The sequence below is a fragment of the Marmota flaviventris genome, chromosome X, assembly GCF_047511675.1.
Source record: "Marmota flaviventris isolate mMarFla1 chromosome X, mMarFla1.hap1, whole genome shotgun sequence".
Taxonomy (NCBI): domain Eukaryota; kingdom Metazoa; phylum Chordata; class Mammalia; order Rodentia; family Sciuridae; genus Marmota; species Marmota flaviventris.
Window position 1 is genome coordinate 10,073,277 of NC_092518.1, and position 18,279 is coordinate 10,091,555.

The window sequence follows — 18,279 nt, forward strand, 5'->3', positions numbered from 1 at the left end:
CAGTTTTGCTATCTGAGTATAATTAAAAAGATACTGAAGAGCTTCAAATGACTCGGCCTATTTAGCTATCTTGAAGCAATTTTATAGAGGATTTTGAAAGTCATTCTCTCCTGACTTGGGGAACTGATCCACCATTACCATTATCACATCAAATTTATTAAGCATGAGCTACTCTGACATTATGTGGTTACCATATATATGTGCTCAATGGGTAAACTTTTTATATGTTAATCTATTTAATCTAGTTTTAATCAAATCTTCAAGTAGGTAGTAGATGCTGTGCTCAGAACTGGGTTGGGTACTCTAAGAAATATAAAAGTAGCACTAGGTTTGCTTCCTAACCTGACAGTATAATACAATATAAATACAACTCTTTTTGACCTGCTTTTACAATTTCTTTGTCCAATAAAGCAATTTGAGAATTAGGATATCTCCCAACACATTTGGGAGGTCAAAGGTCCTGGACAGTAAGATGACAATTTTGTCCACGGAAATGAAAAGCAGATAGAATGGACAGAAATCCCAGTATATAAGAACACATAAGACTACAGGAGTATATACATCTAATAAGTATTTATTGCGTGTCTGCTTTGTGCTCAGCACTTCTCAGATGCAGTGGGTATACAAAAGATTTAAGAGACTGGGTATCCACTTCAGAGGATGAACACTCAGTTGGAATTTCCACTCACTCTACAGTTAAAGAACAAAGGAAGCAAGTTTCTATCAGACATTCTCTGGAGGTTCATGGAGGCCCTTGTGCTAGTTTTGTGTTGTCAGGGAGATGTTGATCAAGTAGCTTGAAAGTGAAAAAATAATATTCTCTACTGTTCTCTGACTTCTCCTTTCGTTGTTAGACATGCCACCCTGAAGAAGGCATGGTCCATTCTAAACATCACTCTGAGAAAATTACTGCAGTATTTGGATTAAGTTAATGTAAAGAAAACGTGCCATTCTTTATCTTTGGCACTTGGATTAAAGTGAACAGTGTGTAGCATTCTCAATCTGGCAGCCCCAGCAGCTTACAGCACAGATTCCATACAAGGTCCAACACGCTCTATCATGATAGTCTTCTTTTTCCCCAACTCTGATTACTCAACAGATGTTTCCATTTCCATTGTCTCTAGCTAGCCTGTGAGGCCAAAGGCATACTCTCCCTATTTTACTCTAACATCAGCCTTCCTATCGGAAATCAAAAGCGAAGTCAAGTTTAGAGACAAATATAAATACTGAAAGCAAGGTCAGGGAAGATGCCCACTGCTCAATCATGATGTCTTTGGGCACTTCTTCCTGAACAGAGTCATAGTTTTGATATTTAATAATATTTTTATAATCTCATACTTTTGGTACCATGAAATTAACATGCACATACAATAAAATCACCTTAAGAGGAAAAATATTTTTCTAAAATGAAGTCTGAACATCATCATTGTTTTGATATCCTGGATTATTTTCTCCTTTACCCATTTCCATGGAGGATTCGGCGTAAGGATTTTCTTCTCGTTTTGTTTGATTTTTCCTGTTAAATAAAATGGATGTTAGAAGGAAACTTTTCATTGATCAGACTGATGAAGATCAAATGGCTTGATGGTATCATGTCTAAGGACGTGAGCTGGGGGAAAAAAGAAATTTCATAAATTGATGGTACAAATATACACTGATTCAGCCACTATGGAGAGCAATTTGGTGATATTTATCAAAATTAGAAGTGCACATTGACTTTGACCCAGCTCTCCCACTTCTAGGACTTACCTTGCACCTATATTGGCACACACAAGAACCTGCCTGCATTAAGCCATTGCACCTTTTTATTAAAAGTCTACCAGTAGAGGACTTGGTAACAAAATTATGATCTATCCATAAAATGTGAAACCACATTGCCTTAAAAAAAGATGGAAATCTCTTTGTACAAGTGATATGGAAAGATCACTAAAACCTATTCAGTGGGAAATTAAAAATGCAGAATATTATACATAATTTGCATACACTAAAAAAGTGTATATAGCTATATATCACCAAGAAACTGATCATTTTGGTTAACTTTAAGAGAGGAAACTTAAAGGCAAAGGACGACAAAGATTCTGTATTCTTTTGCATTTTTAACAATTTTAACTAAATATGAAATGTACTACCTAGTCAATGTCTAATTTTTAAAATGAAGCTACTTTGGAGAACTAAAAATTATAGTGAAGAATATTAAGTGAAATAAATTAATATATGCAGAGATTCAATCAAGAATATGTTCTATTTGAAGTGTGCATAGTTTTGTGTAGATGTTATAAAATATTATTAACCTACTTCATAAGCCCAGTGAAACTTATTTCTTAAAGTTAGCAGAAAAAAGTCTAGTGTCAAGTAAGAGTAGAAATCCAATCTCTAGCCGGGCATGGTGGCACATGCCTATAATCTCAGCGGCTTGGGAGGCTGAGGCAGGAGGATCACAAGTTCAAAGCCAACCTCAGCAACTGAGCAAAACCCTGTCTCAATATAAAAAATAAAAAAGGCTGGGGATGTGTCTCAGTGGTTAAGTGTCCCTGGGTTCAATCCCTGGTATCAAAAGAAAAAAAAAAAATAAGTAAGTAAATAAATCAGATCTTTAATGATTTAAATCCTCGGTGAATTTGGATCTTCAACTCAAGAACAAATTTGAGAGTACCCGACCATGAATTAAGATAATATGGAGTTTGAGCTACCCCAGGAGGAACAAAGGCAACTAAAGAGAAGCTGTTTGAAAAAAATCTCAGAGCTCCTTCTTGAATGACTTTACAGTGAAATCCATCACCAGTCAAGTCTCTAGGGTCACTTGCAGAGTAAGAAGAACTCATCAGTGAGGATAATACCGAGTCCACCCACCGCTGCTAAGTTGTCAGTGCCTCTTGGCAGTAGGGAAATGATGTCATGGCTTGGATGAGTTTACAAGAGCATGCTAATAAACTGCAGGCTAGATATCTTATGTGGCTTGCTAGGAAGGTGAGTGCTAGTAAATTTCTAGAGAATGCCTCAGAATGTTTGGGGGCAAAATTGTCCAATTAAGTAACTGAACTATATAACCTGCCACTTACTGGAAGTTTTCCAATTAGTATTCCCTAAATCTTCCTGTCGGAAGATAGGTCTAGGAAAGCACTCTTACCTTCTTCGATCTCTGATCCCAGTGAAGATGAGGATGACAATGCCAACCACTATCAATCCCATCACAACTCCAAAAACAATCAGCCATATGGTGACAGGTGGCTGGTAAGGAGGTCCAAGTGTCGGCTGAATCCCCAGGAATTCCAGGCTGTTATCATCCAGGCGGAACACTCCATTGATGCGGCCCCGGGACATTCTATTTCCCCAAAGTGAAACAGTAAAGGGGACAATTAGGCAAAATAAAATTGTGTTTAGTTATTTACTCTTTATATCATTGTTCCCAAAAGAATTTAATTTGTATATCATAAGAATATACATCTAAAGTAATGAAATTAGGCAATCAGGTCTAATGAAAGACACGAATTTTTTGACAGTTATGTATCTTTGATATCTGGAACCTAAATTAGATTTGCCAACAGCTTCACTGAAAAACTGAATTGCAAATATGGAAATGTGCAAATGGTTGGTATTTGTACATTTGTGACTGCTGTGCTTTAAAGGCAAAGTGAGCAAATTTGGTAATAATTTCCTGTCTGCCAGAGTATATCTGCTGTGACTTGATATCAAATAATGGAAAAGGATAATTTGATATCTGTCTTCTATAAATAAATCACATCCTATACCCAAGTTTCTACAGTAGAATTTCCAGCATTGAAGAGTAACACAGGAAAGAGACCTTGGCCAATTTCTCTAGTACTGGGATGGGATATGGCTAAATTTTATGGAGGAAAAAGGATGAAGATCTTTTAAAACAAAAACAGTTGAAATGGAGAACATTCTGGATCAAAGACTAAAGTGTCTAGTATCACATCCTCCTAACCTTGGGTATATCCCAGGTTAGGAGGTCTGAGCTCACCAGAGAGAAAAAGAGGCCAAAGCAGAATTTTTTTTAGCCATGTAACCCCTGGCAACTTTGGGGGTTCATATCTCAAGCCATTCTGGAAACAGAAAGTTTAAGGTGTACTGTAGGTGACTGGGACTCCAAGAAGGCTAATCTCTTTTACAAAGATCTCAGCCAATACTTCTACTGGTTTTTGGAGACAAGACTTCTGAAGCAGTGACTGAATCTTTGGGTGTGGTTGAGTCATACACCCCAACCAAGCCAGATTTTCTAGGCACATTATGCCCAGCTGGTCTTAGATCTGCTTTCAAAGACAATTAACATTGATGCAGCTCAAGAGGGCCACCTACTGAGCTCCCCAGTAGCAGTGGCTATATTAAGCCTTTTTTTTTTTTTTTATGAAAAGGGGAACCATATATGAGATGTATGCATCCATGACTTCTGCTGTCTTGTGGGAAAGAACTGAGGCAAATAGAGCAAACCATTTCTTCTAAGCATTCACTGTCCATACTAAGTCTCTCTCTCAATATGGAGGACAACCAATGTCCAAGGAATCCTATGTTTGTCAACTTGTTGCAGGCTTTGGGCAGTCAAATGAATCCTCCGTTAGTGTCCCTCTAGCAACTGATGGTAATACCTGTCCATGTCCCTTCAGCATTTTCCACGCATGCTGGTTAGACTTCCTTCAGCCAACACCTACTTCCCTTTGCCTGTGAGCACTGCTGGGGAATTAATGTCACCTTGAAGCAGTTCCCAGCCCATGACTGGTGAGTGGTGGTGAATGGATGATGACCGAGCTCCCTCAATTCTCTGATGGGACAAGTCAGGTGCACATTCCCCACATTATCCCAGAGTTGCCCACAAGGAAGTATTAAGCTCTTTGTGACAATGGTGGTGATAAAGTGTAATCTATTGTCTTCCCTCCCTTCTCTGTTGCCTGTCCACATTTTCTTATCAGTGCTTCTTGAAATGGCCTCCCAAATAAACTACTTATAGTTAAATCTTTGCCTAAGGGCCTGCCTCTGGGGGATTCTAAATCAAGATAATTCTCTTGCCATTAGATTATTTTTCATCTCCACACCATTTCATTATAAAATTTTAGTGCATGTTAATTGTACAAAATATAAGTTTCTTTGTGACATTTCATACATGCATATAATATACTTTGATCATGTTTACCCTCCCTATTAACTTCTCTGCTATTGGATTCTTCTAGAATTAAAACGCAAATTCATGGGATGAGGCAAAACATGTGAATGATTCACAACAATGCCTGGTCCTAAATATTAGCTATTGTTGCATTTGTTAACTCCTTCACCCTTTATATAGATTATTTGAAATAAAATGTTACCTGATAGCCTTTTCAACATCAGTTCTAGGGATAATGTCAGACGCATTTTGAGGTGTAGTGACAAAGAAGTTGAAGGAGATTCTTGGTTTCAAATCACTCACCCATACATCCTCCTCTCTGTGGAGAAACAAAAGCAACATCTTCCCTTTGGGCTCAGAGGACACAATAAAAAGAATGACATTCCCACCTGGTAAAACTAAGTTAGCCAGACACAGAGCAGAGGGAACAATGACAGGAGATAAGATCCAAAAAACTTTACCAATGCTCCAAACACATGAAATCAACTATATAATGTTGTAAAGTCAAAGTGAGCAAATTTGGCAACAATAATAATAAATATGTCACATTTTGGCACTCTTTCCTCTATCATAAAAAAATCCATATTTTTTTTCAATGATAGAAAGATTTCCAACTGAAAGACTGAAGAGAATCAGCAAGAAATCATTGATAGCTTGGGACTGTGATAAAAAATTTGGTAGGCAAAGATGGCTCAGTATATCAGGGAAAAAAATGGTGTGTTAATATTCCCTCACCCAACCACACCCAGCAAAAAACATGGTGTTACACTCATGGGTGAAGGGAAAAAGTAAGGTTTAGCATACAATGTGACAAGATTGTGCTGTTATAGCTGCCAGAGTGATACTAGTAAAAACTATGATGGATCATGTGGCTCTAGTCCTTGAATCAATACCTATCTCTCTCAGAATAAGAGCCAAAGTCTGTAGAATGGCCTTCAAGGCCCACAAGAACTTTCTTTACCCATTCCGGCCCTCCATGCCCAAATTTCCTACTAGTAAACACCACTCCATCTATACTGGCCTTCTTGCTGGTCCTTCAACAAGTCCTTCCTCAGAGTCTGTGCCTGCTGTCGCCCTTAGTGGATACATTTTCTCCCATGGTGCTCTCTCTGCTGCTTCACATATTTGCTCAATATTAGGGAAGTTTTTTTTTTTTTTCCTGACTATTTGGGTTAAAATTGAACTGCTCCTCCACTCCCCAGCACTCCCTAATCTTTTTCCTATTGTGTCTTTCTCCCCAGCACTTATTGTGAATAGATAATGGTCAGGCAATGGGCCCCAATTAAGGTCTTATTCCAAGGCAGAGACCACACCCCAGGCTAATCCTCAGAAATATTTACTGCCACCATCAAGGCCTATTTCAAAAGTAAAAGACCTTGAGGCTTTCCAGCAGGAACATTTCTTCCTACCTGAGAGGGGGGTAAACATCAATGGTGGGAGTGAACCCAAATAGGAGTTAGGGAAGGATTAAAACTCAGGCTCAAGGACACAGCCAATAGCCTTGGTAAAGTTTTCAGTGCCCATTTAACATAGATTTTGATCCATGCTCAAACCATATGCGCCCTTAAGCTAGCACTCCAACATGGGTTTTATAGCTATCTGGCCCCCTCTGGCATCTCAAGAGTTCTATCTCTTCTCATTTAAATAAATCCCACTCATTTAGAATTCCCTTCCTTTATTGTCCATGGAAGGAAATTGGCTAAGCAGGGAATGTAAGTCTCTCGCAAAACTATCATATTTCACTTACCTTCTCTCTTTCTCCCCCCCCCCCCCCAAACCAGAATATAAGCTCCATGAAAGTGAAAATTTCTTTTTTTTTTTCTTTCAGTGCTAAGGGTAGGTAAGAGCATTTGGACAAGAGAGCTTAATAAGAACAATGTTCTTGCTATCTACACGTTAAATAAACCACAATTATCCCTAAATAGAGTCACCCAAACTTCAGGATGTCCAAGAAGTTTAAAAGTTAGCAGGAGGTTTTTCTCAATTTCACTTGAAGACTCAAGAGTAAGAGAATTGCTGGTTGGAGAACCTAAGAACTCAGCAAATCAACTCACCCAAAAGGAATGGTCTGGTTTTTGACTTTTGAAAAATACATTCTCATGGCGTAAGCCACAGATGACCGGAACAAGTACATCTCATTGTCATTCCATTGGTACTGCAAAATGAGAAGACAGGCACTGCTCATTAGGGATCCTAAGACATATTTAAAGCTCAATATTCCTCAGGCATTATTTTTAATATTCCAAGGACTCTTGCTGTTCATTAAGCCAGTGACCTCCAATGTGAGTACACAGCAGCAGCAACTGGATGGTTAAAGCAACCTTAAAGTTTCTGATACAGAAATCTGGAATGAGATCACAAATTTACATCTCTAATTAGCTTCCAGGTGGTGATAATGCTGCTGGCCAGGCAACCATGCTTTAGGAACAATTGGGCTCATGATCCTTTCATTTAGTTTGATCTAAACTGAAATGAGCATCCTGAGGATAAGTTTTAAATGGGATCAAACAAAATTTGTGGGTTTTACTTAAAATGTCTGTATTTTGGAGATAAACTGATTATATATATATATATTTTTTGGGGGTGGTGGGTACTGGGGATTGAACCCAGGGTCACTTAACCACTGAGCAACATCTCCAACCCTTTTTTATATTTTATTTGAGGCAAGGTTTCGCTAAGTTGCTTAGGGCCTTGCTGATTTGTTGAGGCTGGCTTAGAATTCTGGATCCTCCTGCCTCAGCCTCTTGAGCTGCTGGGATTACAGGCGTGTACCACAGCGCCCAGCAGTTCTCACTATTTTTATAGTAAGTTCTCGATATGTATAAAGAGAAAATAAAAAGAAAGAAACTGGGGGCTCAAGGAAAAAAAATAAAGTGTTGTAAACAGCAAGGTAATCTGTTCTTTTTTTCTGATTCTGAACAAATGGATGGCAAATGCATAGTCTTTGAAAACCTGCTTAAAGAGGAAAAAAATGTACTCTTTCCTCCAGTAGATGGCAGTAGAGATCAGTGAATAGCACAAGATTTGTTTCTCCTTTCCCTTTCAGACAAAACATGATTTCACAAAAAATAAAAAATTATCACATTCACCTCAATTTGTTTTTCATTCATCTTTGAGGAAAAGGGAGTCTCTTTAATAGTAATAATGATAGTATTAACATTGTTACAAATAATATTCTGGTTATTATTTCCATATTTAAATTTTTTTTAAAAAGTCTGAGTTCTCAAAAATAAGGCCATAGATCTGGTTGATAATCACCCGAAAATTACTTGAACAGGGCAAATATTTTGGCCCTGATGTGTACACGCATTAAGATTATAGTTCTGACTTCATCAAAGCCAACTGTTGCTTAGTGAATTGGTCTCAGAACATTATACCATCAAAACTTCTGAAGACTATTAGCCAATCCCTCACTGCATAGAAAATATGAGCACAAATATCAAGAAAAAAAATCTTTTTTAGAAAATTTATTTATTTTATTTTGGTACTAGGGATTGAACCCAGGGGTGCTTAATCATTGAGCCAGATCCCCAACCCTTTTTTATATTTCATTTAGAGACAGGGTTTTGCTAAGTTGCTTAGGGCCTCACTAAATTACTGAGGCTGGCTTTGAACTTGTGATCCTCCTGCCTCAGCCTCCCAAGCTGCTGGGATTAGAGGTGTGCGCCACCCTGCCTGGCAATTGAAAAGAGTTCTGATCTGTCATGAGTAATTAAAACTTATTAGGCCAAGGGAAAGCTAATAAAGTATGGCAAAGATGAAAAAAAAATCACACTCAATGATTATTAAAAAATAGGAACATGAACTCAGAGTTTGGGAAGAAAACTTCTATTTTTGTTATTACTTTCTTCATATTCATTTTTCACTCCTGTTATTTATATTTTGATGTCTGACTTATCTATGAAAATTATACAAAAAGCATTTTTGAGTCTTGGAAAATATTTAACTTTTCATCTTTGGATCTATACGATGAGATGACAATTTTCTGTAGTACCTTGGACTTTTTATCTAGTAACCCCAGGTTGGTTTCTAAACCTGCAAAGCCTTCAGGTTGCCACCCAGGCCTTTGATCCCCATCTGCCTTGAGATTTCCTGTCCTCTCTTTCCCAATCAAAGCTGCTGCTGTACTTCCTTAGGCTGGCTCACTTAAGACAGGTGTTCAGAAGGCAACAGCTGACTCAACTAATGCACGTGATAAGAGTGAGCTTTGCTGAACTTAGAATCCCACTGAGAGCTTTTAAAATTCTTAATGCCCAACTCTCTTTTGGTTTGGTATGAGTTGTTTTGTTTTTTCACATGGCTTGGCAGGTTTCTTTTTTTTTTTAATTGGTGCATTACAATTATACATAATAGTGGGATTCCTTAATGCCCAATTCTTGATACCACACCTGGGGCAATTGAAGCAGAATTTCTGGGGATGGAGCCCATATATCATTTTGAAAACTTCCCATGTGGCTCCAATGTGTGGCCGAGCTTGAGAAGCAGTGTTCGAAATCAGAGCTCCCCAGACTTTACTGTGCATACAAATCATCTTGAGGGCTTGTTAAAATGCAGATTCTGGTTAAGTAGGTCTGGGGCTGGGGCCTGAGAGTCTGCATTTTTAACAAGCTTTCAGATTTGAATGCTGTTGGTCCATAGACCACTCTGAATAAACAGAGAGGCTGTAGATGGACCAATTGATCCAAAACAAACAAAACCCCCTAAAGATACTGCTTCTAAAAGGAGACATCCTCTTGAAATATAACCATGTCCTCATCCTCAAATACAAATAATGGTGAGAAGTTAATGGGAAGGATGGATATTTGATGTTTAAGGATTGGTACATATATTTTCACGTTGCACTTCAGAACAACCTCAAGATAATAAGTAAAAAGTAGGCACAGCCAATAAGGAATTGGTTGTAGGGAAAGTAAAAAAGCTGGAGGCCAGAAGCTGGGGTTTACAGCATTTTTTTTTTTCTTTTTGGGTGCTGGGGATTGAACCCAGGGGCACTCGACCACTGAGCCCCATCCCCAGCCCTATTTTGTATTTTAGTAGAGACAGGGTCTACTGAGTTGCTAAACACCTCGCCATTGCTGAGGCTGGCTTTAACTCGCAATCCTCCTGTCTCAGCCTCCAGAGCCGCTGGGATTACAGGCATGTGCCATTGGGCCTGGCCAGCATTTCTTTGTTTAGACCATACTAGATTGGGCTGATTATGTACTATTTAAGGGGAAAAAAGTGTGCTGGAAAATAATGGATACACTGTCTGGAATACTCACTGCTTCTTCTCCAAGAGCTGATTTTAGGCTTATCCTCACTTTGATGCTTTGGTCAGTATCTAATTAAAAAGAAATTGCAGACTCCTGGTTACAGATTGACCACATGTGTTTACTTCCTTTCCCTCCCAAGGTCCCACAAAGGAATTTTTTACAAGGTATAAACACACTTTTGGAAAATGAGAAACGATGGGAGACAGGTAACTGTTTTCTCAGAGGACAGGAAGCCATGGCCTGAGGGGTACACAGAGGGAGTCCAGACCCAAAAGAGCCAGAGAATCCCAGGGAAGCTTTGGTTCAGGTACAGCAGAGGGTGGGAAGGGGATACTGGGCTAAAAACAAGGACGATGGACTCAGGGTGTGGTTAAGCTACTGGGGGAACAGTTGATCCTCTTACCCCTGTGAGCCTTTGCTCAGACAGTCACCTGGAGCCTGTGCACCAACAAAACAAGAGATAATCCAAGAAAGAAGGCATGGGATTCAGGAAACAGAGGGTTCTCCCCAGGAGAACAACAAAAAGATGACGCATGCGGAAAACTGGGGTCTGAGTGAGATAGGAGGATTCAGGACTCCAGGAGGAAAGTGTCCAGGGGGAGAAACTGAGGCTGAAAAGAATATATATGTTGGAATAACTCGGAGAAAACACACACAATGCAGGTGGTAAATTAGATATACTGAAAAAAAAATCGAGACAAGTACAAATTCCAGAGCAAACAAGTCACATGAGAAAGGATACCAAATGATATATAACTTGGCTCTGTAGGCAACCTTATGAAAGCACTGATAACTGCTTTACTAAAAATCATGATAAAGCTTCACTGGGAAAATGAGAGTGGAAAAGGAGGCAGAAGTGGATGTCTAAAACTGATTAGAAAATAACAATATATACCTAATTAGAATACATTAATTAATAAAAAAGAAAATAATAATATAATTTAGATATATGAAAGTAACTGCCAGAAAGAGGAGGTGACAGTGTTAAAAGTTTTTGTCTTTGAAGAGAAGATTCAAGTGCAGTGGTTTGGAGATTGTTACACTCTTGTTTTAAACATGAGACTAATAAAACAGTTGAAAGAGTTTGAAGCACAGTTAGAAGCAGGTTCTACACAGAGGGAACATGCATTCAGCTGTGTCACCACCCTCATAAGGCTGGGGCCAAAGGAGACTAGGGTGGCAGACAGGGAGCAATGCAAAACAAGTCAACTCGGTGTACTCACAAGGGCTCCAGTTGGTGTTCCACCCAACAAAAGAATTCCTGTTCTGGTCTTTCAGCCAGCCAAACAATGGTTCAAAGTAGTTGAGCAGTGGTCTTACGTCCATGTTCCTTGCTCCTACCACATTTTCCAGTGCTAAGGTCCAGGGTTTTGACTTTCCAAGACGCAGCATATTGCTACATGAAAAAAGAGGGGGTTCAGGACCTCTTGAGGGATTCCATATGTACACATATGTACATTTATGATCTACAATTTCTTTTCTTTGACTTAGCTAAATTTTCTCCCAGCAGATAAGAAAATTATGCATATTAATGGATGGATTCATCCTTCAATCTCTCTTTCCTTCCAATTACTACAAATAGAGCTCTATAGTTCTGACATGGAGAGAGGAGGTGACCCATCCAGCCGTTTCATGGGCTAGGTTCCTGTGTCTGACCACAAATTAAACATTTACTTTGTGAATGAGGAAATTTTGAGGTTCCAAATTTCTTTTTTAGAACAAAGAAATCAAATTCAAAACAGGCACAGAAATGAGCAATATTGGACACTAGGAGATAGGAGAGGGTCAACATGTTTGTTTGTTTTTTAAAGCTTTTTTTGGAAATTTTTTTAGATGTTGATAGACATTTATTTATTTTTATGTGGTACTGAGGATCCAACCTAGTGTCTCACATATGCTAGGCAAGCGTTCTACCACTCAGCCACCACCCCAGCTCAGAGAGGTTCAAAATTTTGAGACATTTCTTACAGCAGCTTCTGCCCAGCTTCGGTGGAATTTGAGATGTCACATTTGTGGAGGGGGCCTTCATGTTTAGCTGCTTGACAAAGGGCTTCTTGAAACTGGAATTGATAAATGGTCCTTGTGTAATATCTGTGCAAGAGATAAAGAAACAAACAGAAAAGTCCGTCCCATGTTTAGTTACTATAGTAGAGTCATAGATTGGGGCATATATGTAAATTCTGGGGCCCAATAACTAAAGAGATAGTAGTCAAACCTCTTTCTCTAGGAAACCTAAACATGAATTCTATAGATTCATCATAATCTATCTGCATTTTATGTATTAGTTGATAAATAAGACAGTAATGATTATATCAAAACAAGCCCCACTATTAGGTTTAACTATAATGCACTAATAAAAATATTCACAAAAAACAAGGTGATATCATTATTCTGTTAATTGTTTGCTCACCTTGGTACTGTTTTACAAATTTGTAGTCCTTTCATATAAATGATGCCAATCTACAAATACAGAAACTGAGGCCCAGCCAATCTAAGATCTAGGGATAATAGGTGAAGAACATATGATTTAGACTTCAAGTTTAAAATGCTCTTTCAATACATGGTGAACTCAGCCAGTAAAAATAAGACAAACAAAAATACTTTTCGTTTTTCCCAATAGTATTGTTGATTCCTTGATGACGGGAAAATGATCTCCCACAAGTTTTATTTAAGCCAACAAATCATGTTGGATTCAACTGCATTGAAATTGATCATGTATATTGAGTTTAAGGGTGAGAGGTGGAGAAGGAAAAATCATAATTATCACTTCATTGAGCCCTATGTATCTGTCATAGCATGGCTGTCCACAAATTCTCGAAGTTAGACAGAAGAAAATTGTCATTTACCGGATGAATGAGAAATCATTAGAAACATGGTATAGAGCTGCGGGGTCACAGTATGTTTCGTCATGAGGCACAGGCTCCATCACCCCAACTATCTCTCGCCTTTGGGAAGAAAAGGAAAAGATACATTAGTTGTAGATCAACCAACGTGAGAAGGTAGAGTTGGGTACAACTTCGGCAGTTTCAGTAGACAATAACATTGATCATCGAAATTGGTTGTCAGGTGAAATGAAAACAGAATAATATATCAGAAAAAGTAAAGTTCCTTGAGTTGTTATCTCTCATTGCTTTAATATAACCAAAATATACCATTGGAAAATAGCTGTATCTTCAAAACACTAATTTAAGAAAATTCATAAAGTGCTTTGCGTGTCCAAAAACATATAGTGAAAGCCCTAGAAGTTCCTCTCAGGCACCATAGTTTATGTGCCTTTGGAAGATCTTCATTTTATAAAATTGAAATCTTAGGTTTTTTTTCCTTAAGTGTAATTCTACTGGACCTTCTTCTGTAAGCAGCCCTGATATCACCCACCTTCTAGCACAATTGATCCTTCAATCTCCCTTAGTCTTCTCTAGCTGTCTCCTTGCCATTTCTCTCTCTCTCTGTCATAGTTATTAACATAAAACTCCTTGTCCTGGAGAGTTGGACACCTAGAGGATGGGGGCTGTGCCTTGGTCATCTTTACAGTTCTAGTGCCAAACATGGTGCCTAAAACTAAGGGAAAACTTCATTCCTATTTGTTGAATGACTAAAGGAATCACTAAATTACTTTAAAGGTCGGATTCCATGTACCTTTAAAATAAACTGAGGCATTGCCAGGCACAGTGGTGGATGCCCATAAACCCAGCAGCTCAGGAGGCTGAGGCGGGAGAATCACAAGTTCGAGGCCAGCCTCAGCAATTTAGTGAGGCTCTAAGCAACTTAGAGAAACCCTGTCTCAAAATAAGAATAAAAAAGACTAGGGATGTAGCTCAGTGGTAAAGCACCCGTGGGTTAAATCCTCAGTACTAAAAAAATAACAAATAACTAAGGGATCAAAAAATCAGTCCAATTAGAAAAAAAAAGATAAACTATATATTTGGCATTGTTTCAAAAGGGATACATTTGTCCTTTATGACTGTGGGGTCCTTATGGCCAGCTTCAGTCATATTCAAACACTAGAAACACAGTTATATAGGTGCAGCCTCCTTCTTCCCAAGGAAGATTTATGTTAACATAGAAAAGCTTAAAGGAAGAATGGTACTAATTTAAACTTGTGCATGGAGGACTGAATGTCACATATAAGATCTTCACTTCAAAAAGGAAAAACAAGAAGTAATTGACAGGGCTCTGACTACTATGCAACGGTAAAAAGATTTCTCTCATAATTGTTTCATAGCTGCATGTGCCTGACACAGTGCAGGGTATCTGGGATACAGTACCAGGTTTTCTCAAGCTTGAAATTCTCTCCACACACACCCGGCTAACTCCCACACCTTTCTCACGACTCAACATGGATGTCTCTCTTCATCTGGCCCCCCAAGGGCTTTAGATCTCCTCTTAAATACTCATGGATCCCCGTACCTTTCTTTCACACAATCACACAGTGGTTTTATCTTGCACGTTTGTACCTTAGACCAAAAGTTTGGAGCAGGGGATCAAGGACCACATTTGAAATGATTAGCAGATCTCCATCCAGTGCTTTGCCCAAAATGTGAAGTCACCATTTTTATTTAAAAGAATGAGATGGGTGTGGTGGCCCATGCCTGAAATCCCATCAGCTTGGGAGGCTGAGGCAGGAGGATTGTGAGTTCAGGGTCAGCCTCAGTAACTTAGTGAGGCACTAAGCAACTCAGCAAGACCCTGTCTCTAAATAAAAATATAAAAATGGGCTGGGGGTGTGGCTTAGTGGTTGAGCACCCCTAGGTTCAATCTCCAATACCAAAAATAAATAAATAAAATAAAAATAAAAGAATGGACACAGAATACATAAAAGTGAATAGATTGATCATTTCCTAAATGGTATCACAATTTAAAATGTGATCCAAAATTTTTTTTGTATATTTAAGAATATACACCATGAAGTAGTGTCACCTGACCTAAGATATGGGGCAGAGCCAAGGAGATTTTATCTGAGGAGATGGCACCCAAATGGAGACTGAAAAATTTTAAAAGGAGGCAGTTAACGTGTGTGTGTGTGTGTGTGTGTGTGTGTGTGTGTGTGTGTGAGAGAGAGAGAGAGAGAGAGAGAGAGAGAATACATACACGCATGCGTAGTATGGTGGCATTCCTCTAACCTGAATACAGTTTTCTCTTTTTCACATATTTAACTCCAATCACCAGCTTTCAAGATTCACCTTTTCAAATTCTAGTGGTTTTGACTATGAAACATTGTCTGAGAACCCTGATCCTAGTTCTTTTAGATTGGATTTTCTCAGAAACAGACTCTTTAGATAAGGTCCTGGGGGCTGGGGATGTGGCTCAAGCGGTAGCGTGCTCGCCTGGCATGCGTGCGGCCCGGGGTTCGATCCTCAGCACCACGTACAAACAAAGATGTTGTGTCCGCCGAAAACTGAAAAATAAATATTAAAAAAAATCTCTCTCTCTCTCCCCCTGTTTCTCTCTCTTAAAAAAAAAATAGATAAGGTCCTGGGAGGTGATCCCTGGAAACATCAGCAAAGGAGGGAGGAAGTGAGACAGGGAAATGAAAGCAACCCAAAAAAGATGTTACTGAGTAAGTTATGACTGTAAGTAATTGTAACTTATTCCCTCTGAAGAATCCTAGGATTCATTATAGAGTACTCAGCACAAAGGCTAGTCCCACCTGAGGGCAGGGCAGTTGGGGTATTTATCCATCAACTCCCATAAGGTATTGGTTGAGGGCTGTTGGGGATGGCATTAGTTCCTTAGCCCCTCTTGCCCTTTGTGGGTTCTGATGGCTTAAGGAAGCCCCAAAGACAATGAAATACAGATACCAGTTTTGTGTGTGTGTGTGTGTGTGTGTGTGTGTGTGTGTGTATGTACACGCCAGTCAAACGCTTTAAAATAAACAACAAACTCATGAGATAACATTTTACTGACGGTGTACTCATTAACTTACTTCATCTCCCACCACTTTTTCATCCACTGATCTTTGGGAATTTCACCCTTAAAGACCATCCACCTCCACTTCTCCAACATGTAAGTAAAAGGTAGAGCTCCAACAATCGTTAGTGCTTGTTTGAGCAGGAAGTTTATTTCTGTTTCTGAAAGTAAATGGAAAAGGGCAAATAGTGAGATGAAGATGACAGTGGCTGTTTTGTGTTAAAAACAAACAAACAAACAAACTCTCCTAATCTCAAAATACTAGGCTTCAAAACAGATTTACTAGAAGGATGATTACATGAAGAATATTAATGGTGGACATAATAATATATGTATATATTCATTTTCTCAGCTAAGGGATTTGTAGCAGGGTGAAGCCCTGGAACAGAACAGGTACATAAAAATCCACATGTTAGCTGGGTGCAGTGGCGCATGCCTGTAATCCCAGCAGCTTGGAAGGCTAAGGCAGGAGGATTTCGAGTTCAAAGCCAGTCTTAGCAACAGTGAGGCGCTAAGCAACTCAGTGAGACCCTGTCTCTAAATAAAATACAAAATAGGGCTGGGGATGTGGCTTAGTGGTCGAGTACCCCTCAGTTCAATCCCCAGTACCCTTCCACCCAAAAAAATCCACATGTTAATCCTAATCCTTATTTTTTTATTAGTTTCAGTCACCTCCCTTAAATACTCCTTATCATAGATAATTAGGGCTATTTCATCTACCTTCTCAGGCATACTATTTGTTCTTGAAAGCTCCATGAAGACAGTGACTGTTAATGTCTCATTCTACACTGTATTCCTTCTCCAGTGTCTGCTACATAATGCCCTCTTTGAGTCCGTGGTAAATAAGCAAACACTAAACATGTGGTGAAAAGCTAGTAAATCAGGAATGGGGGGAATAGCATGATGTTGCACAATAGATTGACTATAGATAACAATGTACTGTACAATTCAAAAGCTACAAGATGCTGGGGTTAGCTCTGTGGTAGAGCACTTGCCTGACATGCATGAGGCCCCAGCACTGAAAAAAAAAAAAAAAACCAAAAAAGGCTAGAAGAAAGGATTTTTGAAAGTTTCCATTATAAAGAAATGAAAACTATTTGAGAACATAGATATGTTTACTCTAATTTAAACATTAAACGATGCCTATGTGTATTGGAACATCATAGGTTACCCCATTAATATGTATAATTTTTATATTAAAATAAATGTAATAAAAATATACATACATAAATAAATAGAGCCCTCCTAGAAGGCACCATCCACTGGATATACAAAAAATGCAATGTAATCTAAATATTCTGATTCTTCCTTACCAAGAATTTAAAATGTTTTTACAAGGAGAGAAGGGATGAATTTATTTAGTATCATTCATAAATCAAGGTCAGAGCTAAGAAAAGGAGCAAGAGTTTTTTAAACCAGTAATTTAACCATGTCTGATATTATCTTAAGAAACATAGTGATACCATCATTTTTGCCTACCTTCAAGGAATATTAAATGATAAAACACATATTTGTGTGTTCATTGACTTAAGCGAATGATATTTTAAAATTGGGAATCAGGCATAGTTGCCATGAACTTTCTTTCCTTTGTTGCTTTCTTTATTGGATGCTGACACAACTGTTCTACATAATACTCCACTGGGTTTTTCATGATGACAATTTTATACTGGCCTACTCCCAGGTCCTCATGAGATCACCAAGGACCTGGAGGCAGAGATCAAGGCGAAGTGAATTGCCCACACAAGGATGGAGCTCATGACCTTGACCTCATTGACCAAATATTCTAGCCAGCAGAGCTAATTGTTGTGTCATAAACTGTTAAAATTCATGGAGGAAAATACACGGAAGAGGAGTAGGTAATAGGCTCTTATTGTCTTTTTTTTACAAGGAAGAATCAAAAGCCATGGCGTCGTCTCTAAAGAATCTGGATCTCCTGAGTATGTGTTGTGTTCAGTCATGTCCAAGACATTCAAAGAGAAACTGGCAGCCTTAGGTCAAGTGGGC

General features: G+C 38.7%; 1 protein-coding gene across 2 annotated transcripts in view; it reads right to left on the reverse strand.

The window, feature by feature from the left end:
* Nucleotides 1–1,339: 1,339 nt before the first annotated feature.
* Ace2 (angiotensin converting enzyme 2) overlaps nucleotides 1,340–18,279 on the reverse strand; it is a 45,693-nt gene continuing 28,753 nt past the window's right edge. The window contains exons 10-18 of one of the 2 annotated variants that reach the window (XM_071606038.1): nucleotides 16,292–16,436; nucleotides 13,215–13,313; nucleotides 12,337–12,459; nucleotides 11,592–11,764; nucleotides 10,378–10,436; nucleotides 7,171–7,271; nucleotides 5,319–5,435; nucleotides 3,128–3,322; nucleotides 1,340–1,516 (exon numbers count right to left, since the gene is read on the reverse strand). In XM_071606038.1, the coding sequence (XP_071462139.1) occupies nucleotides 1,402–1,516; nucleotides 3,128–3,322; nucleotides 5,319–5,435; nucleotides 7,171–7,271; nucleotides 10,378–10,436; nucleotides 11,592–11,764; nucleotides 12,337–12,459; nucleotides 13,215–13,313; nucleotides 16,292–16,436 (1,127 nt within the window). In that variant the 3' untranslated portion in view covers nucleotides 1,340–1,401. The remainder of the gene's footprint in view (nucleotides 1,517–3,127; nucleotides 3,323–5,318; nucleotides 5,436–7,170; nucleotides 7,272–10,377; nucleotides 10,437–11,591; nucleotides 11,765–12,336; nucleotides 12,460–13,214; nucleotides 13,314–16,291; nucleotides 16,437–18,279) is intronic. The other variant, XM_071606039.1, reaches the window with a different exon arrangement.